The 25,024-nt window shown below is 36.9% G+C and overlaps 1 protein-coding gene across 3 annotated transcripts in view; it reads left to right on the top strand.

Moving 5' to 3' along the window:
* Nucleotides 1-25,024, top strand: part of magi3a (membrane associated guanylate kinase, WW and PDZ domain containing 3a) — a 144,895-nt gene that overhangs the window by 60,895 nt on the left and 58,976 nt on the right. For all 3 annotated transcript variants that reach the window (XM_059527902.1, XM_059527903.1, XM_059527904.1), the window contains one exon: nt 18,961-19,077. In XM_059527902.1, the coding sequence (XP_059383885.1) occupies nt 18,961-19,077 (117 nt within the window). The remainder of the gene's footprint in view (nt 1-18,960; nt 19,078-25,024) is intronic.

Genomic DNA, 25,024 nt, shown 5'->3' with positions numbered 1-25,024 from the left:
TATCATCATCATTCATTTGGTTTTGTTTTTGAATCGTGTGAGCTTTCATCTTGAACATTTCTTCCTTTGTTGAACTGAAATAAATCAAACGCTGATATTCTCTGCAGAAGGTTTTGATTGCTTATGCAATCACTGTTCAAACAAATGATCATTGTTCATCATTGTTGATCAGTTATCCTGCCCTGTGAGTTCCTATCAGATATTCAGAGTGTCAAGTATGATGGCGTGTGTATTTTTCCACGTCCTGAATCATAATATTGTCTTATTTTAATGTGTAGTGTCTCTAAATTAAAAGACCTGGATACTGACTTTGTGATGGGCATTAAGATGCAGTTGGAGTCACACTCCAGAACATCCGGAACGTCCTCTATTTAGAAATTTAGTCTGGACTCAAAGGGATGATTTAGCAGAGCTCAACAATAAGGATATGTCGTGGTCATTGTTAGAGAGTTTAGGCTAGTTGTCATGTGACCTGTTGGGCCCAGTGCTTACTTTTTTACACAGCTCAATGCAAATGTAAAGATTTGGTTTCTGTTTGCATGAGTGACTTGTGATGGTGCATTATCAGTTACATTATATACTGTAGCATCATTTTAGTACTATATACCATCCTTTTCCATTTAAATTATTTGTTAATGTGACATTTACTTAGTTTAGCCAAGTTATGTATTTTATTTATTTATTTACACTTTTGACACAAACATATGTTTCCTTTTTTGGTATTGGCAGACCTGCAGAAAAAAAGACAATTTTGTTTTCATTTATTATTGTGCTGCGGTTTAGACAAATTTGCAGCATGTGCAACAAACATTTGAATTGTTTTGAGCTTTGACATCACAAGAATAATCAAATCAAAATAGCTGGGATTGTCAGATGCAGCTTCCATAAAGGTCAGGGAATTGGCTCATTCATTTAGGCCTGTGTACAGAACGTGCTCTGGTTTCTGTGCTGCAGCAGAGGCATGACAAACACAGGATCCTGTGCTCATTTCACATCAGCGTGACACGTCATATGGCCTCCTCCCATCTCTCTTCATATGACTAGCTATAGATGTTTATTAATAGCAGTAAGCGGAGGTATCTTTCAGGGTTGCACTATTATCAGAGACGTAGGCTGCTGTTTGTTTTGTCATTCCCATTGCTGTCTGTTCCGCCGTAGTGCACAGAAGAAATAAAGGCCTTCGGTTTGAATAAGATGCAGTACAATAAAGCGTGAGGATTAAATAAAGATGCTTGAATGATATTCGCTACAGTTTGACTGCCTCCATTAAGGTTAAGAAAATCTAATTAATTATGGCTGTCAGTCAAGTAAAAATGTATGCCGTTTACTCTAGTGTTGAGTGTTAAGCATTACCGCGTAACTTTTTTTACTTTGTTGTCACATGGCATTGAATAATTGCAATGTGTGTTTGTTTGCATTTTCTGTTTATGTTGATTTAGTGATGGAGACACATTCCTGCCATTGAATGTGTTAATTTAGCACATTATTTTTGAGTTTATTAATATGGAGTTATTTCCAGATTTTATTGCAATTAAAAAATTATAATAAATTAAAATATAAATATATAAAATAAATGTAATATCTAAAATATATTTTATAAAATGGTCATATTATATTATATTATATTATATTATATTATAATTGTTGAACCTCATAATAAATCAAAAATATTTGCAATGGTCTGCATAACATGCAAAATCCTTTAATGTGAATTTTTTAATTTTTTTTAATAATTGTCACACTTGAATGATTCAGATCATCAAACAAATTTTAATATTATACAAAGATAACCTGAGTAAATACAAAATGCAGTTTTGAAATAATGATTTCATTTATTAAGGGGGAAAAGCTGTCCAAACCTGGGAAGGTTCACCACTGTTCCAAGTTTTCTCAATTTGTGGATAATGGTTCTGAATGTGGTTTTCTGGAGTCGCAAAGACTTAGAAATGGCTTTTTAACACTTTCCAGACTGATACATATCAACTATTTTGTTTATCATCTGTTCTTGAATTTCTTTCTTGCGTTGCTCTTTAAGCATGCTTCACTTTGTCAGACAGGTTCAATTGAAGTGATTTCTTGATTCAACAGGTCTGTCACGACTTTGGGGGAAGTCGTGGCCTAATGGTTAGAGAGTCGGACTCCCAATCGAAAGGTTGTGAGTTCGAGTCCCGGGCTGGCAGGAATTGTGGGTGGGGGGAGTGCATGTACAGTTCTCTCTCCACCTTCAATACCACGACTTAGGTGCCCTTGAGCAAGGCATCGAACCCCCAACTGCTCCCCGGGCGCCGCATCATAAATGGCTGCCCACTGCTCTGGGTGTGTGCTCACAGTGTGTGTGTGTGTTCACTGCTCTGTGTGTGTGCATTTCGGATGGGTTAAATGCAGAGCACAAATTCTGAGTATGGGTCACCATACTTGGCTGAATGTCACTTCACTTTTTTCAGTAATCAGTTCTGGGTGTGGCTAGTGAAATTTAACTCCGCTTTCTAAAATAATGTGCTTAATCACAGTTCTTTCATGATTTAACAGGAGGGGGCAATTAATTTTCCACGTAGGGTCAAGGTAGGTTTGGACAGTTTTTTCCCTTAATGAAATCATCATTTAAAAACTGCATTTTGTATTTACTTGCATTATCTTTGTGTAATATTAAAATTGGTTTGATCTGAATCTTTTAAGTGTGACAAATATGCAAAAAAAAACAAAAAATTTATTTTATTTTATTTATAGTGGCCAGCAGTAAAATGTTCCCATTGTTGGGACCTTTTGATTCTTTCTTTTTTTTTACCGTTATAAACACTAGTAAAGATTTGCCTAAAATAAATGTGAATTTCTCTTGATAAGCGTCATGTTGCCAGTCTCCCACCATGAATATTAAGAGTATTGGCTGTCTTCTTGAGCTAAATGCCTCTCAAGGTCTTTCACCCGCCATGCCTGTCTGCTTATCTCCATGGCAATTCATCTGAATGGGCGAGGGGAGTCCTTGCTCACCTCCACACTTTTTAGAGAATCTGTCCTGTTTGGAGCTGGAGGGGTGTCTGCAGCCCTGCTGATTTATAGACAAGGGTTTAATAAACGGCAGTAGCCTGGCAGCCAGAGCAGGTAAACACAGACCGAGAGGGGCTTTGGAACGTGTTAAAGGTGTAATTTTGGCTATTTGTGCTAGAGCAGAAATAGCTGGCCTGGGGTATTACAGTACCGAGATGGACTGACTTGCTTTTAAAGGAGTTTGGCACCAGCCTCTGTAGATTTATGCTCAACATTATTCACAGATCACATTAATTCTGCCAAAGCCTCTATCATGATGGACACTTTAAATGGAATCTGTACACATGCCATACAAAATCATAGCCGTTGAAATGGCACCGGCCCATATTCTTCCACCGTACAAAAGCACAGGGCTTTAGCTGCTGTCATATGTTGTGTAAGATTACTAGACACAGGTCAGCACACATTATATCAGCTGGGCTCTGTGAATGTGGGGGGAATTCACAGATCTCTTTAAACCTGTGATCACCCCTGACCGTTTCTTTCTCTCTGATGTTGAGAACAGCATGTAATAGTGCTGCTGGTGATTCTCATCACAGCCGCTCCTGGGAATTGATACTTACTTTCTCCCTCATCCTGTTATATTCTACTCATGCTTTGGTTTCTGTGCAACGTTTGGCTGAGACTTTTAGATGCTCTTCAGGTATGTTTGGCCAGGCAGTTTGAGGGGTTTCTTGTAATAACTCCATGTACTGTACACATACTACTTTAAAATAACCGATTTTGATTATTTATTTAATGTGTATTTTGAATTTATTTAAATTAGTACAGAATTTTAATATGGGTCATTTATGGGTTTTGGCTATTACATGAAAATAATTCTGTTGATTTTATTACCCATGTATTTGATACAGGTGCATCCCTAAATAATAATTTCCCATGCAACTTACATCCCTCATTTGTAATGACGCAGTTAAAACCATTAAAACCCGGGCTTTATTCGATTTTAATAAAATACAGCATATTACAGACATTATCTGTGGGTTGGTTGATAGTAATCTGATGTGTAGTTGTAAATCACAGGTTGGGTTGAGAAGGCACACATTTCTCAGAATTTGTAGTGATACCACCACCTGTGACTGCACAGAATAGCCGTTCACTGTGGAAATAATAATACACACATGCTGATTCATGAGTGCTGCTGTAGACTAGAAGCAGCGTTTCATTCCTGCACTGTGCTTTAGCCTGATAATGGGAAATAGCTGGAAGGCAACTTCAAACTCATATCACCCTGAAGTTTGGTGACTGGTTTTCACTGTAGTTTTTTTTCTTTTTCTTCATATTGGTCTCTGTAATGCTATGAAAGTGCCACTTTAGATTTTACGATGTCAGTGAGGGGGAGGTGTTGTTGACCTGTTTCTCAGAGAACTGCCTTTTACCGAAATGGTTCATGTGGGATCTGAGAGAGAAAGACCCTGTTTTTGTGGGCTCTTTAAATACACAACCAGTCACCAGAGCCTGGAAGAGGGGCTGAAAAAGGGAGATATATTAGCTATTCTTCTCAAGACACCTGTTCATGCCACTATAAATCTGAACCATCCCTGGGAGGGGGTCCAAAAGGCCCAACAAGGCCTGAAAGGAGAAGGTTATCTTTTCTGTCAGGGATAATGTAACATTGTTCAGTATTTAAGCTGTCCTCAGGAAGATTACAGTCTCACCTTTAAACCCAACAGGTCGACTCCAGACTGATTTGTGTACCAGGGTTGTGCAGAATTCACAATTGAATTGAATGACCTTTGTATTCCAAGGGTAGAAACCAACAGGATGTTGAGTCTGTATATATTTGAATCATATGTAAATATTAATACATATATACATGTAAATATTGTTGATTGCACAAACTTTAATTTTGGATGCGATTATTCACGCTCTATTTTACTTGCTTGCTTACTTATATATTACTTTACAGAATTGTCTAATTTTTTATAAACTCTTCCTAAAGGAGTCAAACATCTACCGTATTTTCCGGACTATAAGTCGCACCTGAGTATAAGTCGCATCAGTCCAAAAATACGTCATGATGAGGGAAAAATATATAAGTCGCGCTGGACTATAAGTCACATTTATTTAGAACCAAGAACCAATCGAAAACATTACCGTCTCCAGCCGCAAGAGGGCGCTCTGTGTTTCAGTGTAGACTACAGGAGCACTGAGCAGCATAGAGCGCCCTCTCGCGGCTGGAGAAGGTAATGTTTTCTATTGGTTAATTTCTCTTGGTTCATTTCAAATTAATTTTGATAAATAAGTCGCACGCGACTATAAGTCGCACGACCAGCCAAACTATGAAAAAAAGTGTGACTTATAGTCTGGAAAATACGGTATAAACCAATTAGATTTTTATCTTGATTTATTTTATCCCAAAACTTGTTTAAAATAATGAAATGATTTTCAATGTGTGACTGCTGTATTTCTTTAAATTGCATTTCAGTAAATTACTCTTTCTGTCACTCTAGTTGGGTTACAGTCAGTTCAATTTAATATTCACACAAATGATTGAAGGGGCCAGTTTAAAAGTTCAGAAATGTGCTCAATCATGCTATTATAAAAAGGCGTCAATACATTAAAATGCAGTCCAAATTTCCTCTCATTTGCTTACTTGAGTATCCACTTCAATAACAACTGGCTCCAAATATCTCTATAAACCTTGTTTTAAAGTTCACTTTTATTTTATGTCACCTTATATTTAAAATACAGTAAGATGTACAATCTGAAGACATGGTTATATAAAATCTGACTACAAAAACTCAAATGAATTCTTCTGTACCCTCTACCCCAAATACCAAGGTCTTTGAGGTAGAGACAGTCTCCTTGGTTACAGGATCCAGAGGAGAGAGAGATGGAGACACTTGAGGGGGGAAAGATCACTCCCTTTCTCCATTTCATTCCCTTCCCTCCAGCTTCAGCTCCCACAGCTAATCCTGTTTGGAAATATTTTTAAGGAAAAGAGGATTATGTTGTAGAGTGCTATGAATTTCAGCACAGTTCACTCGCGCTTAATTAAATTCATCATTGTCTCCTAAAAGCTTGCATTTTTCTCACTGGGACATTTGTTCCAATAAATAAGAGTCAAGGTGCTGTAATGAAGTCAGATGGGTTCTCCTTCATCTGGGAGTTTTAGAAACCACTGAAACTGGATTTATTTCTGTGTTTATGAAGAGGGGAAAAAAATCTGTTTATAGCAACTAAAATATGTGGAAAACAGAAGATTGTGAAGCCACAATAATGCTGTATAAACGTAAAACATTTTTTAAAATACAAAAATGAAATGTAAAACAAGGAAATTAAATTCCTTCTCAAACTTTTGTACCCCACAATACATCAGTGTATATGTGAGTCTCATGCTATAAATTTCTTGCCCCCTTCTCTGCTATGAAAACATGCTGTTGTGAACTACAATCTTTATGTTGTATGTCAGGCACGTATCCTCAAACAAACCATTGTTTCCTGCTCTTGACAGCTAGACTGGCTTTTTTCGGTCAGGTTGATAATGTTGAGCGACAGAAGTGTCTTTGTGTTTGAGGGAGCGATGCTCTTTATTTTTCTCTGGCTGGCACTTTCACAGTGGACTTCTCAAGTGTCATCCTGGTCTTGCAGCAGAAATATTCCTCTCATTTAGACAAACTGCAAGGCTTGAAAGATGAGGATTCTTTAATTAGGTAGTATGTGCATGGAAATGCACTCACATTCATTTTGTGGCTCTTCGTATTAGAGCCCAGATATTACCATGTAATGGGCAGATGAAAAGGGCACTATAATTGTGGTCTCATTGGATAGATTGTGGCTTGTGTGATTGAAGGTGTCCCTGCGGCTCTAATGTTACTTATCCCAACTAATCATGAGGCTTATGTGCATTTGTGTCAGACAGTGTCAGACAATCAAACACATCAAAGAAGCTCCATAAAGAAATAGACCATTGATTCCAAATCTTCTTAAAGATTCCTGTTCCGTTAACTGTTATTTTAACAATTTGAGAAAAAAAAATTCTGTTTAATTGACAAATTATACACTTTTAATAATATATTTAAAATAATTTCTGCAAATGGTGTTTGCACCATTCATAACACTTTAAGTGTCCTTGATCATGTATTACATGCACTTTAGTAATTGCAGTAAATTATGCATAATTACAAACACCTGTTCCCAAAACCAAACCCAATAAAATAACCTAATTATATAGCATGTATGTGTTAATTAATATTACTCAGTACTTATTTGTGTAATTATACTTTAACAAGTGTATCCACTTAATTCAAAATACAGTGTATCCAAATGTGTTTTTTTGCACTCTAGTTAGACATGACATTAATGAAAACCAGCAATTGGCCTTAAAGGGAGAGTTTACCCAAAGATGTTAATTTTGTCTTTATTTACTCACTCTCATGTTGTTCAAAATCCCTAAGACCTTCATTCATCTTTGGAACACAAATTAAGATATTTTTGATGAAATCGGAGAGCTTTCTGACCCTCCATAGACAGCAACACAAGGCCCAGAAAGGTAATAAGTAATAGTAGTAGTAAATATCAAAGTAATGATATTTTTCGTGGCCTTTTAATGAATTTAAAAACAGTGTTTCCTGAACAAATGACTCTTTTTGTGAAGCAGAGTCATTCCTTCGGAAGTCCCTTTTACTGTATGGTTTTAATTCACTGAATAGAACAGAGTGATACGAATCATTCATTCAGGAATCAGACTCTACTGGTTGTGCTATTTATTTTTAATGCACTAAAAACAGCTAATAGGAGTCATTTGTTTGGGAATCAAGCTGTACTAATTGCAAGGTATGGTTTTATTCACTAGAAAGAACTAGCTCATAAGAGTCATTTGTTAGGGAATCTGACTGTTTCTTGCTATAGGTTCAGTTCCATCCTCACTGCGGAACAGATCCAAACGTCATTTAGAGCTGGTATTTTTAAAACAATGAAACGGTTTCTGAATAAAATTAATGTCACACAACTCAACTGTGTAAACCTGTGTGACCTTTAACAGATCTGAGTAAAATATATCCTATTATAAACATTCAAAATGAGAATGTGTAATTCAATTTTATGAGAGTAGATTACAAAATGGCAAACATCAAAGGAGATTTCTTTCTTTTCAGATGGGTGAAAAGATGAAATGGCTTGACCTTCAGTCGATTTATGAAAAATGTCATTTGAATTATTGGACGGGAAATGTTTCAGAGACTTTACCTTTGTTAGGGACGCCCACTCCAGTCCTATTAATTAATTGACATTGCTTTGAACTCCCCCTTTGTGTTGCGCGTGAATGATCCAGCTGTTTAATGGCACAACCTCTTTCCCCAGTTGTCCTGTTTGACTCGATGCCTGCAGTTGGTCCTATCTCGGCCTTTATTAGTTGTGTATGACAGCCCTGATGAACCTCATGGGCCTGGGCTTGAGGTCTCAGATTAATTAAGGTTCCTGTACCGTCCTCTGCAATGAAATCTCAGTCAGAACGGCTTTTTACTGCCTTAAATTTTCTTTACTGCCCCAGCTTGGCTTAAATTTTTTAAAGGCTTGAATTCAAGATGTCAGTGCGCTAGATATTTTTGCATACATGCATAGGAAGTCTATACTCAAGTGCCTTCACAATGCACTTTACTATAATATCATACTTTAGAGAAATGATGATATAGTGAAATAAGATGCATCTATAGTTAAAGCAAAGCAAGTTATTGCATTTGGATACAAAATCATCTAGACTTTTTATTTAATAAAGCACATTTACAAATGATATACAATAAGACAGTAATGTTTAATAATATTGACTGTATTTTTGTAATTTTAAGCTAAACCTAATATCTCTTTTTGTTCCACTGACGTTGATCTTTTTGATGGTTGATTTGCAAAACTGGTTTTAGTGAGATGTTTAATAGGATGAGCAATCAAAACTAAGGCTTAGAGCTTTGTATATATAAACAACACGTTTTCTGAGGCTCGACATGACTCACTAATAATGAAAAGGTTGGCACAGGGACAGATGCTGTTTAGGCATGGGCGTATTTCAGGCCTCTCCCTGGGAACAGCTGGATGTGCTGCATTCTTCTGGCTGCAGTTGGAGATGCTGCTTGGAGGTAATTATCCTTTCCAAAGGCTGAATGCATAGGCAGTGGAAAACGAATCATAGCTAATAAAGACTCATGATCCAGCTTCAACCACCTGAATTTGACTAAAGCTGTCATTTAGGCTGTTGTTATTAAGATCTGTCTCAGGTGATTGAATCACAAGCGGTCAGAAAGGAAAACCTCTTCCAAACAGACTTTTATTTACAATATCATCATCTGATATGCCAAGTCAAGCCACGCATGACTTCCAGTTGTCATAGGATTATGTAGTATAATGTTGGAAAAACTGCATTTTAACACAACCTTTGTTTGTTTTTTGGCTTGAATACTATCTGCTCTTCTTCTGCCATTCTCGCATTGACTGCTCTGTTTTGCTTCAAGAAAACAGACTAAATCACAAACCAAATGACAGTTTCCACCAGCCTGAAAACAGTGAGTCACTTGGCTTCTTCCCCTTCAGATCAGCGGCCTCTGAACTTGTGCGCTTCCCAGGAGTGTAAGACTGATGTGAACTGGACATTGACACCATTGCTTAGACGCCCTGATCACTTCATGGCCGGCCAACTGGTTGGTTTCTCTTAAGGGCAGTTCCTGTGCCAGAGAGGTGATGGATGGCTTTAATGAGTGTGAGCCGCCCTCGGAGAGCTCCCTCATCCTAGCCGAGGTCAACAGGGAGATTTGCGACCACAAGATTCAGTCAGTCTGACAGTGGAAAACATTCCTTTTCCTCTACACAGAGAGTGTGACATGGCATTTTGCCATGAAGACAAGACTGTGTGGTTTTGATATTAATCCTCTGGTTGTCACACACAAGAACACATGGGTCATTCCTGCTATGCAATGCATCTTAAGCTCTAGAACTTTTGTTATATAAATGAATATGGCTATAGTGTTATTTAAAGAAGTAATTTTTATGAAAGCTCATTAATTTTTTTTTATTTAAAATTAATAATGTGCTGTGGTTAGTCACTGATCAGTAAAAGATTGAGAGCTTACATTAGACCAACAGCTTGAAATATTTTTAACCATATTTTGAAATATCTGTATTAGCAAACTGATTTCTGAGGAAGCCTGTTTCCACCTCAGAGAAAACAAATTAAATAACAAAAGTCTGACAATATTTCCTGTAATCAAAGCTCACAATAGCGATAACACAATATGATTTTATTTCTTATTTATTCTTTTTTTTCTGCAATACTGGCTTCCATATATTTCTGTACTTTATTTCTAACAGGATTATTTCCAACAGACTGATACAAAAGTTTGTGGTCAGTGAGATATTTTTAAAAAGGTTTTTGAAATCTTACACATTCCAGTGCTGAATTTATTTGAACAAAAATATTATGAAATAGTATTACAGTTTTAAAATGACTGTTCTATTTGAATATATATTAAAATGTAATTTATTCCTGTGATGCAAAGCATGATGTCAACGTGATTTCTCAGAAATCATTATACTATGCTGATTTGGTGCTCAATAAATGTTTTTTCTTATTATTGTCAATGCTGCAAACTGTTTTGCTGCTTAATATTTATTAATTTATCATTCCATATATATATATATATGTGTGTGTGTGTGTGTGTGTGTGTGTGTGTGTGTGTGTGTGTGTGTGTGTGTGAGAGAGAGAGATTCTTTGATGAATAAAGAAAGTTAAAAAGAAAAACATTTAAAAATTCTTTCAAGCAAGGACACATGGATTTAATCAAAAATACTATCACTTTTGATCGTTAATGTGCCCTTGCTTCATAAAAGTAGTAATTTAATCATACTGACCTCACACATTTAAACATAAAATATTTTCACTTCCTAGAAGTTGTTTAATATTTATTCCAGAATATTTTACAGAGAATATTATATAACTTATGATGGAGACATTAAAGTTTCTGCCTAGTAGGAATAATCCATGTATGCACACAGTGTATGTATAAAATCAGCTTTTAGAAAAGTATTTTCATTCACTTCATATGAAGATAGGTGGGTGATACATGATCAGACATGTTTTCAGGATCACAGATCCACTTATGCAAATCTGCATGCTAACGAGACACAATTGAGATGGCCTGCAGGCTTCTCCTGGCTCATTTCAAGAAACCGGCGTGTGGACTGATAAGGCCTTGTTTCAGTCAGACAGCACGAGCGCTGCATAACAACACTCCGGGAGAAGGGCCGAGGTCATGGCTCCACACACAACACTGACTGGCTGGCATGTAACTTGGGCTTGTAAATGTTTCTTCCAAGAACTTCGATTATGCCACAAGTGTCCCTGCTATCTGTCTTGAAAGAGATTTCAGCCTGCTTCTCCATTTCAAAAGCATGTTAAAAAATCTTCAGACATAGCTTGAGGATCATAGAAATGAGGATCATAGATTCTTCTCTACCTATCTCTGCCATTTCAGTCTTTCTCCCAGAAGGTTCATGCAGGATCTTCAAAAGCTTCCATCATGGAGTTGATGGGAAAGGAGGAGATGAGACGCTTCGAACTGGAACTGTGTGGTGCATCAGACACCACAAAGCCGAAAGGTCGGAGTGAGGAGGCAGTCGTGGGCTCGAGATTTCCACAGATCCCTCTGTTCTTGACTCCTTTGTGTGATTGTTCCTTTAATCTATGGATTCCTGTGACACTAGGGGCATGGTTATGAATATCAGAGGTGCACTTATGAGTGTTATGAACTCAAGGCAGAAGAGACGTTGCTGGTGAGATTGTAAATATTTAATTCCTCCCTCCAGATTTTCGTCCCATTGTTATGGTTGGGTTTTATGCCGGTGCCAAGCAGGGCATGCTCACTGCTGGTTTGTTGATTGAGGACATTGAGGCATTTGAGTGTGAAACTGTCGTGGTGTGTTATAGCCTGAGGGTGCTGTTGTTTTTAGCCTTTATCTGCGATTTCATGGGAGTTCGGAACAGAGGCTCCGTCAAAAAAAACCTGAAAAAGACAGACACTGTGAAGAGGTGGGAATGCATTAACACACACATTCATTTAATGTTTGCATAACATCCTGTCTGAAAGAGGCTTTCACCTAGGTTTTTGAAGATAGCAAAGATGTATCCATATCCACAACAAAAAAATATAATTAATTTAAAAGAAAGTGTACTTTTCACCAAAAAAAAATTTATTTTATATAAATAAAATATATATATATATATATATATATATATATATATATATATATATATATATATATATATATATATATATATATATATATATGTTGAAAATAATACATGATAAAATGTTATGTATATTTAATAATTAAATAATAATTTAAATTATTTTAAAGATTAAGTAAAATTTTATTTTATATTGTTTGTATTATATAAAAATGTATACAATTATAAAATTGTACAATCCAAATTGGATAATAATACTTTTTTATGTATATGTATTTTTATGTATAATTGTATAATGCATATTTATGTATGCGTAATATTTGTTTCAGTTTCGAAAAGTATTATTTTGAAGTGTGTTCATTTTATGTTTGGCTTTTATTTTGGTAGGTTGCTATATGCGGAAAAGAAAAATGTTTATTTTCTCTTGGTTACAAATTCAGACAAAATCTAAAGTTCCCCAGCAAACTTTTGAGTGAATTGTGTGTTCACTGTGGGCCCTGGGCGCCAACAAAACCCTGAAGATCTAACAAGCAGAGAGCAAGCGGGACCCGAGTTGCCAAGCGCCTCTTTCTGCCCGCTAATTAGCTCTTCACTGGGCTTCCCGTGAATCTCCAACGGACCACTGTCATAACATGGCCTTGTTAGTTCCTGGTGATGGTTTATCTGTGGCATTTATATTGCTCTCCTAATTGAAAAAAGAAGTGGTCTCAGCATGTGGGATTGTTTTCAGGGCTGAGGTGACGGTGTTGTGTAAGCAGTGTCCTGTAGGGTACTGTGTTTGTACAACACACAGGTGGGTGGCTGACTATGTAGATTCCTTCTATGAACTCATAGTCATGGGAGAGTCTATTTCTGTTTCTTTTGTTTGATATTGGCAAATAGAGTATTCATGCCTGAAGATATACTAGAAGGTATTGAAGTGTAAAAGGTGTTAAGGTGCATTCATTTGGCTTTCCCTTCAACACGCATAAATAGACTCATGGGATCACGTAATTTTTGTGCAAATGTTGGTGAGTGGTTTCAACTCAGCATTTGTTTGCTGTAATCGTCTCTGCATATAGTTTGTAGTGTTGTTTGGCTTTTAAATCCAGAAGGTACAGTCAGCTGGAAATATGGTTGTTGTTATCTTCCTGGTGCTGATTTCAGTAACAGTAATATTTATGTTTTCTTCAAATTGAACATTCTCTGCTTCAGCTAAAACAGTGTTACTAGACTTACAGTGTTGGCACTATATTTAATGTGACACAAAGGAAAATGAGGCTATAGAATCCTTCAAAATGTTATACCTACAACAATGGTGTCCCTGCAATCAGGGGCAATCATTCAGCCAAAGAAACATAGAAAATTTGCAGTGGACAAACACTTCAATCTTAGAAAAATGATATGTAACTTAGTATGCTGAGACAGTACAGTATGCCACATTGAACAGACCAAAGTGGGGCTGCACTGTTGATCAAAATCAAACCAAAATCAAAGCAGGTTTATTTATCCACAGTAAATGCCGCCCCACGGGATCTCTGTGAGTTCTGGAGGTTTGAGTCACTTATAAAGTGCTTTTAGGAACACAACATGCGCTGAACAATCTTCCCAAACGTGTAATGAGAAGTGTTTATACCTGCTTTCATCAAGAAGCTTTAAAGGTTCCCTGCGGTTTTCCACCAAAATAAAAGCTTGTTTTAATTTTTATAATTTAGAAAGTTAAGATAGCCATAAATATAATTCTTGTAATTTTACATTAAATACAATTATTATATTATTATTATTATTAAATAACCCAACAAATTGTGCAGCCCTAAAAGCAAGCACAGCAAACCTCACAATTAGAATTTCTTTCAAAATAATTGGCCTTACAGTCAGTTTCATTTGTCAAATTCAGCAGCATAGCATCGGTCATAAAAGGAGTAGCCGGGGGGTGTATGTTTCCTCCACTTTTCCAATCCAGTTGTTTGTGTAATAAGAATATTTCAACATTCGATTGCTGTGCGAACAAAAAAATGCATTAATGGCCACTGGTACAAAAAGACTTTGACGGTGGAGTGAAAGAATGTGCAAGTGCTAATCATCTACTGGGCAAACATGACTTCATTAATATTCATGAGCCAAGTTAATAAGGTTTTTAATGTAACCCTCTCACTTTTCAGATCACTCCTACGCCCCTGGTCAGATTAAATATGGCATCTAGTCCAACTAAATTCTGTGTACTTCTGTTCCACACTCTCGTTCCCTGACATTTTACCGTAGCATGTCTGAGGAGAAATCACCTTGCCCAATCACTACTGTCATTTAGTCAAGTGGATAAGAGCATAACTACTGTAAATATAAGAGTTAGTCAAGTAATAAAAGAATGCATGAGGTGAAAATCTTCTTCGATACTTTTGTACAAGAATAGATCAGCGCTATGGTATTGAATCATGGATTCGTTCTGAGTCCATGCCTGACCCCATCAGGCTCTAATGCCTGGATGATGAGGCACAAAAGGAGCTTTTGTATCCCGTGGCTCCCATGGGCAGCCTGGCAGTACAGTGACTGGAACTTGGTGCGGTCTAGTGGGAGACACCCCAGAGATATGACACAGCTCGCTAACGCTACCTGACAGCGTAGCCACAAAGAGCGCCTTGTTCTAAACAAAGACCTAGGCTGATATAGAATGAGTGTGTGGGGGGTTTCACTGAGCGTTAGTGTGTGAGAATCTCATCAAAATAACAATGTGATACATGGCTAATGTCCTGATGTCTCCTGCTGCTCGGCATGTACGAGGACACACAACAGTGAGAGCTACAGGCATTTTGTAACTCTTTCCTGAAAGATCTTCAGCATTATCTGGGGTAAAGGCTTTTGGCATCTCGTATAGCTGGGTTTATATGAACTGCAAGCATGCAGAATTTTTCTAGAGAACATGGAGCACGTTCGAGCGTGCTACTGTACAATACTTGATGAAGGATGAAGCAAAGGTATTGTGGCCTGACCTAAATTCCTCCCGTTTGACAATGTCCACAGAATTACACAGTGTAGCTCTTGGACCTTGTTGTACAATTTAATTTGAAAACCGTCACTAGCTTTGAAAGCCTTCCCCACATAAAAAGCTCTCGTTTGGCATGGTTTTTATTTATGAGTGAATGCAAATTATACTTTATGTATAAGAAGTGCATTTCGAATGCCACTTTTAAAATGACCCTCACTGATCTCAGTTTCTATATCATTGTCACTTACTCAACATTCTTCAGAACATCTGTATTTGTATCTTCTTGAGTAAATGATGACGGTTTTCATATATGGGAGAACATGGAAGCCATGTAAATGTAGCTGATCTGAATATTTGAAGGTGTATTTCTGCCATCAATTATTTTCGCGAGTTCAAGTTTTCTGACACATCTTTAAAGGACAAGGTTTTCGAGAAAAAAAAGGAGTCGAATAAATGTGCCAATAGTCAACTAATCACATGTTTATATTAATTGGGGTGGGGACCTAAACCATAATGAGCCTTTAATATATAGCCTGTTCCAATCTCAAATGCCAACGCTATCTCACGACTAATTTGTACATTTTTTTTTTTTTTTTTTTTTGAAGTGGCTAAATTGTACAAATTCGTATGACCTCACTTGTATGATTTAGTACAAATTCTGTGAGGGTAGGTTTAGATGTAGGGTTATATGTGGTCTTTCATATGAATTCCTACGAATTTACCACCTTTTAAAATGTGTACGTTTTTTCACAAATCATACAAATTAGCAAATTCCTGTTGGGCCACAATACATCCTCAAACTTTTTAAATAGTTGTATTAACATAATCCTAATTAAAATGATTCTCTGCTTATAAAACACGGTAAAATAAAAATGAACAATAAACTGAAATCATATTTTGGGGGTTGTTTTTATTGCAACAGAATTGGCTTAGATAGGAGGGCCTGGAATCAACATTTTGATCAAGCATTCTAAAATAGAGTTTATTACTACAATTCGAAATATGATTCATTTGCTTCACTGCTTTGTGTGATTTACAACCTCTATTATATTATTAACCACATTCCCAGTGCGTTTCATGCTCTCGAGCTGCTGATTATTTCCAGGTGTGTGTAGCTGGAGCTGGTGATGTCAGTGTAAGAGGAGTCTGGGGGGCTTCTCTCCACCCGTCCTGCCTCTCCTTTGAGGTCTCGCAGTATGACTCACAGAGCCTCCCTAGCGATCCCAACTGGCCTCATTCAGCATAGTTCAGCACTTCATACTGCAGCTCAATACGCACTCGGGCAGGACCAAGACACTCCCTAATGAACGGCAGCTATAAATCATGTTGTACACTATTAGAAATGAGTGCTGCAGAATGAAAAAGTCAGACACACTGTAATGTCTTGCTAAACAACCATAGAGGTGGAATTAATACCAGAACTCTAAATGAAAATGATGGGCCTCTTGAGCACATTTAGATTGGAGCAAATTAGTATGCGTCGAAGTCGACCAATGAAATGAGGCTAATCTGCAATCACAGTGGGCCATACATTTCATTCCCTGTGAGAGAGAATTGCTTAGGGAGAGACTTGTTTTGATTACCTTGCATTCGAAATTAGCCAGAGATAGCACAACATGTTTGTATTTATTCTGTCTGTAGGCACAAATGTCGTTTCTCTCGAGGCCACATGAATTATTTGTCTTTTCAGCTGGACTGAAACATTGAATTTACGGTGAAATTCATGTTAATTCCTAATTACTTAGTATTTGGTTTGTCCTTCTTTTTGCTTTAATGACTACAAAGCATAAAATAGTTAGAAGAAAAATTCCAAATATTTCTTATTCCTTTTCAAGATGTGAACACTTTCTGTTTACTTAACAATGACCTGGAGTCAGTCTGAAAAAGAGTGTAAACTCCACTCACGCATTTTAATTGATCTTGTACATTTTTTTAAATAAACATATTATATTATATGGTTTTCTGTAATATAATATAATATAATATAATATAATATAATATAATATAATATAATATAATATAATATAATATAATATAATATAATATCTTCAATCACATTTTATTTTTGTAAAGAAAATTTCAATGAACAGAAAAATATTTTTTGCAAATATAAAAATGCATTGCTAAAAACTGCTGCACTGCCAATTCAAGTTTTACATTCACTGATCTTGTACATCTATTATTTTTATGTCTTGCAATATAATATAATATAATATAATTACAGCTATTTATCTTCAGCTTGTTGCATATTTTGCAAAGTAAAAACAATGTTAATAAACGAAAATTTTATATTTTAGCAAATACAAAAAAAAAGCGTTCATTTGTAGTGAGACCAGTAAAAATGTTGAACTACAGAGGGGGAAAAAATTGTCTGTGTTGAGCTCTGCAAACTTTTAGACTCCACATTAACAGCACATGCTGATTCCAGATGTCAGGACTTTGCAAAGGTTTAGCTTGACCCATTTTTGAAGTAGCCGAGGGGCTCTTTTACCTGTAATTATATGCCAGAGTGTGTCAGGATCCATGATCACACAGGTCTGTGAGGACAGCCAGACGGGTTCAGCAGCTGTGAGGTCCGAAACAATGCTTATTGATGCAGCAGTCGTGTGACTGGCACAGATTCAAAGCATATCCTCCCAAACCCAGAGATCATCAGCTGCGTAATACCAACAGCTGGAGACTGGAGCTGCTCAAAGAGACCCCTCCCTCCCATATTTAATTCGTCAGGGGAAACTTGGCTCCGACTCTCTCATTCTTTAATTCAGAGGGTCTTCTCCTCCCCTCCTTCCTCCAGGATGACTTGCACCGCCTCCACACTTCCTTGAACTCCACCTGAACTCCTGGCACTTTTGCTGCAAGAGCGACCTGCATTGTTTTGTTAGCACTCATCTTGCATTCACACATCTGGATGCTCGTGAAAGGAAGCCAGTAAATATTTTTTTTGTAGCTGTAGAAACAGCTGGACCTCCTGCTGCACATCTCAAGGTTGTCATTTAATCAGAAGGAAGACTGGGACAGTTTCCAGATTTTAGCATGATTTAGTTATATTCACCTCATTTGCAACTGACAGCTTTTCACTTTTGTTTGTTTGCTTTTTGTTTGCCAACCCGCACAGCTGTTGCTAATGAGCAGAACTCAGTCACAGATTATTAAAATTCTGTATAAAATATAAATCATTTTACTCATATATCATTCTACAAGTTTATTTAATGGCAGTTTGCAAAACTTTTAAGCAAATAATGCTCTTCGTATCAAGAAAAAAATTTTTTGTTGGGAAAATGAATAATCATAAATTAAAATTGTAATGGTTTTAAGAAGGCTGCATTTATTTGATTAATAATACAATGAAAACCGTAATATTGTGAAATGATATTATAATTTAAAATAACTTTTCTATCTGAATATATTTAAAAAGGTTATTTATTCCTGTGATTACAAAGTTTAATTTTCAGGAGCCATTACTCCAGTTTTCAATGTCATATGATCTTTCAGAAATCATAATAATATGCTGATTTGGTACTCAAATATATAAATAAATACATACATCATATATATAACTCCTCTGCTCTATTCTGTCATATAGAGAGCACTTTAGCTTGATCCAATCAATTTCTGAAGAATGAATTCAATGGGTGACACAGGACAAACCTACATATTTTGGAATATATTGATAAATATCCTGTTTCAGTCATCACAATATGGATGCATAATAGTTCGCAAATGATGTTTTTGTACTCAAACTACCCAAAGTTTACCCAAATTCAATGTGTCTCTGCAGGTAATGTGTTAAACACGGATCTGCGTCATTACCTCAGCCTGCAGTTCCAGAAAGGCTCTTTGGACCACAAGCTCCAGCAGGTGATCAGAGATAACCTGTACCTGCGTACCATTCCCTGTGAGTACCACACACATTCACATGTCTGACCTCGCTCAGATCCTTAGAACTCATTAAATGTGTTAGTGCAGGTCACACTCAGATGATTCTGCCATGACTCCGGCTGCTCGGACAATGATTATGGTGTCAGTAACACGTCTTCAGTCCCTAGAAATGGCTCCCGGTTTCCCATATAGTGCACTGTGTGATGAACAGTAGATTAAATTATTACAGACAATCACCCACTTCCGGGTTTTTCTGATGATCTGTTAAGCAGTATGTAATTTAATTTTTGTTTTTTTATTTTAATTGTTTACAAAATAACCCAGATATATGTCTTATTCATTGCTTAAATACAGATTTAGTAGACTCTGAAGTAAATGCCCATCTCTATGATTGGCTAACAGTTGTGTATATTTGACAGCCTACTTCCTTCACAGACGTTACTTATTCTTTTGTGGTTTGACATCATGCCCAATGAAGTCAGCACAGCATCGTAATTTAATTTTAGTCTTTCTGAAAATCCTGTATTAAATTGTGCCTTTATGAATGAATCCGTGGTTAATTGAAGTGAAAAAAGGACCAAGATCTTACTGACGTTTCATTAAAAATAAAGTTGATCTTTTGGTTTCTGCATAGACCTGCGTTTGCCTCTCTTGTTATTTACACCTCATGCACGAATCGGTGGGCGGGGCTAAACAGGCAGCGATGCAGAAGCAGGTGTTGATCATCTTCTGTGGAGGTGGGGTTTAGCCACACTATTATGTCATAAAGTGCCACAATCCACAACCTGTCGTTTTGAGAGACTGCCTTCTATATAAGCTGTTTTTAAAATAAGTTCTGAAACATACATGTTAAAATTACAATGGCAATTTTGATTTCTCAGTTCACGAGCCTTCTAAAAAATGAAATTGGTTTTATTAGAGAAAATACGATCTGATAAATGGAATCCGAATCGTGATGTGTGTGAAAAACATATTTCTCCTTGTCCACTAAACAAAGCTGCAAATGGTGTTTCAACCCCACAGCACTTTTTGGTCATTTTCAGCTGAATATAAATGAGCATCTAATCTTCAACAGCTCTTGAGAACCCAGAAGTGCTAGTGCCGAGTGTTAGTTTTAACGCAGTAATTTCATCTAAAGGGAATGTTGAAAGAGTGAGTAGACTCAGCATGTGTTTTTTAGGGTTATTCACATGCTCTTCCTCTCCATTCTGCCCTCACCTGGTAGAACAGACTCTTCACCCAGCTGAGCATCATGAGTCACAGCGTTCACAGCAATGACGATGACTATAATTCTAACTGCAGAATTAATGTCTATAAGGATTTCATACCACAACTATAATGATAACAACGCAGAGAAATAATGTCATTGGAATCACTTTCAGAACGTTTTTTTTCTCCCAGTTGATAAATAATAAAAACATTTACATGCAAACTGAATTTACTGAAGAGCTTGAGTATTTAAAGAGGCAGAAGACAGAACTACAGTGCATGGCTGCACGCGTATTATAAATAGAACGCTATCGTCTGTTATTGTGGATGATAATATATTTACCATTTCAATTATTGTTCTTGGTGGGATTGCTGTTTTAACAAGCAGATGCCCGAGGCTGCTGATGCGTACTTGAGGACAGTTTATTCCTTCTCTCCCCCTCTCCCTGTTTATTTTGTGACAATTTCAGTTTCCATACTTCCAACGTCTGAACTGTTTGAACTAATGTCACATAATCATGATCGATTAAACCTGTTGGGTAATGTAGAATTACTTGCCAGTATTGGCTCAGTAATTTCTTGGCATCAGTTTTCAGTTACAGACTGTCTGGAACAGACAACCATCTTTTTTCTTTAACAACATCAATGCCAATAAACCAGTACATAATCACGGAATGAGTTTTGCTCTTTTGTTGTGCAGAATACAGTATGTGGTCTGGCCACAAACCAGTGAATTAGTGAAACATATGCCTTAATTACTCGCACATCCTTAATTAGCGCTTATTTCTCTCGGGCTGTGGTGTAATCTTTTAATTAGGGCTGTTTAAGGTATTTAACATCATTAATATGGCTCATACTTAGGGTTAGAGATTTTAAAAAAACATTTAATGCTAACTATTTAAGGAAAATGCTAACTATTTAAGGAAAATTTACCTGAAAATGGAAGTTATGTAATTATATACTCACCCTTTTTGTAATTCCAAACAAGTTTTGACTTTTTTCTTTTGGAAACAGAACTGAAAATATGTCTTTGTGGTTTTTTATTTATACATTTATTTCCTGTAGTGAAATTTAAATGATCTAACGTTTGTTTGTTTGTTTGTTTGTTTGTTTGTTTGTTTGTTTTTTGACCCCTTTGACTATCATTGGACATTTCATGGACAAAAAATGGTAAAAATGTTCTTCAGAATATCTTCTCATATGCAGGGGTGGATTTAGTGAATTGGGGGCCCAAGGCAAAATATAGGAATTGTGCCCCTATACATTTTCACCTTTTTTGTTTTGATGGTTGCTGCTGCACAATGGTGCCCCATAGTTGTGTCCAATTTTTCTACATTTTTCATGTACATGTTAAATAGCTTTAAATACATATATCAAGAGCATGCTCACAGATTAGAACAAAACAGCATTGGATGAAGTGGATTAGAGCCCTACATGGGCCTCAAATATAGGCCATAGCCCAATCTTTTTCCCATTTTCACCCCCAAAAAGCTTATAGTTTCAGCTATTAAATAGTTCAGTTTTGTATGTAATGGAAAAGTGATTATATTTTGTTTAGTTTTTTTATAAAGTAAATTTAGAAAAATTTTCAGAGGATTTTTTGTTCGTTGAATGTAAGTTCTTTTTGTTTTGTTTGTTTTTTAGTCCAGCGGCAGACAGTGAATTGATTATGGACTATATGTTTGATCAATTTAGCCTTCTCAAATCATCACGACTTGCCTAAAATAAAATCTATAGATATAACACAAGCATATCACAACCTGTCGTTTTGAGAGACTGCCTTCTATATAAGCTGTTTTTAAAATAAGTTCTGAAACATACATGTTAAAATTACAATGGCAATTTTGATTTCTCAGTTCACGAGCCTTCTAAAAAATGAAATTGGTTTTATTAGAGAAAATACGATCTGATAAATGGAATCCGAATCGTGATGTGTGTGAAAAACATATTTCTCCTTGTCCACTAAACAAAGCTGCAAATGGTGTTTCAACCCCACAGCACTTTTTGGTCATTTTCAGCTGAATATAAATGAGCATCTAATCTTCAACAGCTCTTGAGAACCCAGAAGTGCTAGTGCCGAGTGTTAGTTTTAACGCAGTAATTTCATCTAAAGGGAATGTTGAAAGAGTGAGTAGACTCAGCATGTGTTTTTTAGGGTTATTCACATGCTCTTCCTCTCCATTCTGCCCTCACCTGGTAGAACAGACTCTTCACCCAGCTGAGCATCATGAGTCACAGCTTTTTCTCACAGATTTTTTGTTCGTTGAATGTAAGTTCTTTTTGTTTTGTTTGTTTTTTAGTCCAGCGGCAGACAGTGAATTGATTATGGACTATATGTTTGATCAATTTAGCCTTCTCAAATCATCACGACTTGCCTAAAATAAAATCAATAGATATAACACAGTTCAAGCATGTCACAATTTAAACATATTGTTTAAATGTTTAACCTAGACATTTGTGTGGAGAGTTGAAACTGAAGCATGCTCTGCAGGACATGGAGACGACGGCGCGATCACTTGCAGTTTTTTCTAACAGTGGAAACAACTTAATACTAGTGGTCGACCGATATGTGTTTTTTGACAGCCGATGCCGATATCTTGGAAAGCAGGGGCCGATAGCCGATATAAAGCTGATATATATATTTTATTAGGGGCCAAGCACCGAAGGTGCGTAGGCACCTATTGTATTTGTTCCCGTTCTTATTATTATTCTTCCTTCTTCCGTCTAGGAGTCTATGGCAGCCGTAGAACCGATTGCGGGAAAGTTGTAATGTTTTGACATTCTGATAGAGGACAGTGCCAACATTAACTACACCAATTTTGGTGTGTCTAAGTCATTCCCTCTAGCGCCACCAACTGTCCAAAATTTCACTTATATTTTGTTAATAACTTTTTAACCGTAAGGCCAATCAACAAAATTCAGAGGTTTTTCCTCTGATTTCTGAGCTCATGACGATTCGAATGCACCCTATGAAGTCATTTTCCGTCATAGAAATATGGCCGCCATTTAGAATTTTTTGAAAAACCTACTTTTTCGAACTCGTCCTAGACGGTTTGTCCGATTCACACGAAAATTTAACCAGATCATCTTCAGTCAGTGCTGACCAAAAGTTATGCAACTCAAATTGATTCGTCAAACCGTTTTCGATAAACGCTCAAACAAATTTTAAGTAGCGCTTACAAAAACAGTCGTAAGGCTGTATCTCTGCAACGATTTATCGTATTCAGACCAAACTTGGTACATGTCATAACAAGCATGACCTGAGGCTACTTGCTGCGTTTCAGCACGGCGCCACCTACTGGTCCGGAGATATGAAAAATTGCTATTTTTGCTTATAACTTCTAAACAGTTTGTCCAAAAATCATAAAACATGCCGAGTCGACTGATATCCAATTTTACCAATTCGGCCATTTTGACTGTCGGCCATTTTGAATTTTGTGCTAAAATGCTGCATTTTAAGAACGCATCAAAACGGATTGTTATGAAACATGGTATGGGTCATCAGCACAATGTCCTGAGAGAGCGTGAGAAGATTCGAAACAGCGCCACCTAGTGGTGATCTTCTTTTTTTAAATGCTTATAACTTTGGGTGTGGTCGACCTATTTTCACGAGACTCATCTAATTAGACTCCTGAAACCTTACCGAGTCCTACGATATCAAACATGCTAGGTTTCGCCCTACGGTTTGTGTAGCTTTGTGATTTAGCGCTTAAAAAATATTCGGCTATATCTTCGAAACCGATTGTCTGATCGAGACGAAACCACCGTCAGAAGTTCGGAAACATAGGTCGATAGTCATGAGCCAATGCCCAAATGTAAAATTCAATCAAAGTCGCGTCATCAGTTAAGCTTCACAGACCACATTGCTACAACTACCCGGTCCTGCAGGTTTGCCTTATACAACATTAGGAAGATTAGACCCTTCCTGTCAGAGCAAGCAACCCAACTTCTTGTCCAAGCTCTTGTTCTCTCCAGACTGGACTATTGTAATGCTCTCCTGGCGGGCCTTCCTGCATGTATTGTCAAGCCTCTGCAATTGATCCAGAATGCAGCAGCGAGGGTTGTCTTCAATGAGCCAAAAAAAGCTCATGTTACTCCTCTCCTCATCAGGTTACACTGGCTACCAGTAGCTGCTCGCATCAAATTCAAGGTACTGATGCTAGCCTACAAGACGACCACTGGCAAGGCACCAACTTACCTAAACTCATTGGTTAAATCTTATGTGTCCTCCAGAAGTTTGCGCTCTGCAAGTGAACGACGCCTTGTGGTACCATCCCAAAGAAGTTCAAAATCACTCTCACGGACCTTTTCCTGGACTGTGCCCAGCTGGTGGAATGACCTCCCAATCTCAATTCGTACAGTCTTTACTCATTTTCAAGAAACATCTAAAGACTCATCTTTTTCGCCTGCACTTAACCAACTAACACTAGCACTTTTCCTTTACTTGTCTTTTCATTTTATAAAAAAAAAAAAAAAAAACCCTGCCTATGCGTTCTATACTAGACTAAATGAGACTTGTCATGGCACTTTTGTTGCATACTGTTGTTGTTCTCTTGTTGACCTGACTGCTTCTATTGTTCTCATTTGTAAGTCGCTTTGGATAAAAGCGTCTGCTAAATGATTAAATGTAAATGTAAAATGATTAAATGTGTCAGTCATTTTTTACGTATTTTTTTCATATGAATGTCTATAACGCTGAAGTGAATTGAGATATTTTCACCAAAATTGACACACATATGTATGGGCTCACTCTG

Source organism: Carassius carassius, chromosome 37 (genome assembly GCF_963082965.1).
Source record: "Carassius carassius chromosome 37, fCarCar2.1, whole genome shotgun sequence".
Taxonomy (NCBI): domain Eukaryota; kingdom Metazoa; phylum Chordata; class Actinopteri; order Cypriniformes; family Cyprinidae; genus Carassius; species Carassius carassius.
The sequence above is the reverse complement of the archived record's forward strand: the minus strand, read 5'-3'. Positions and strand labels throughout refer to the sequence as shown.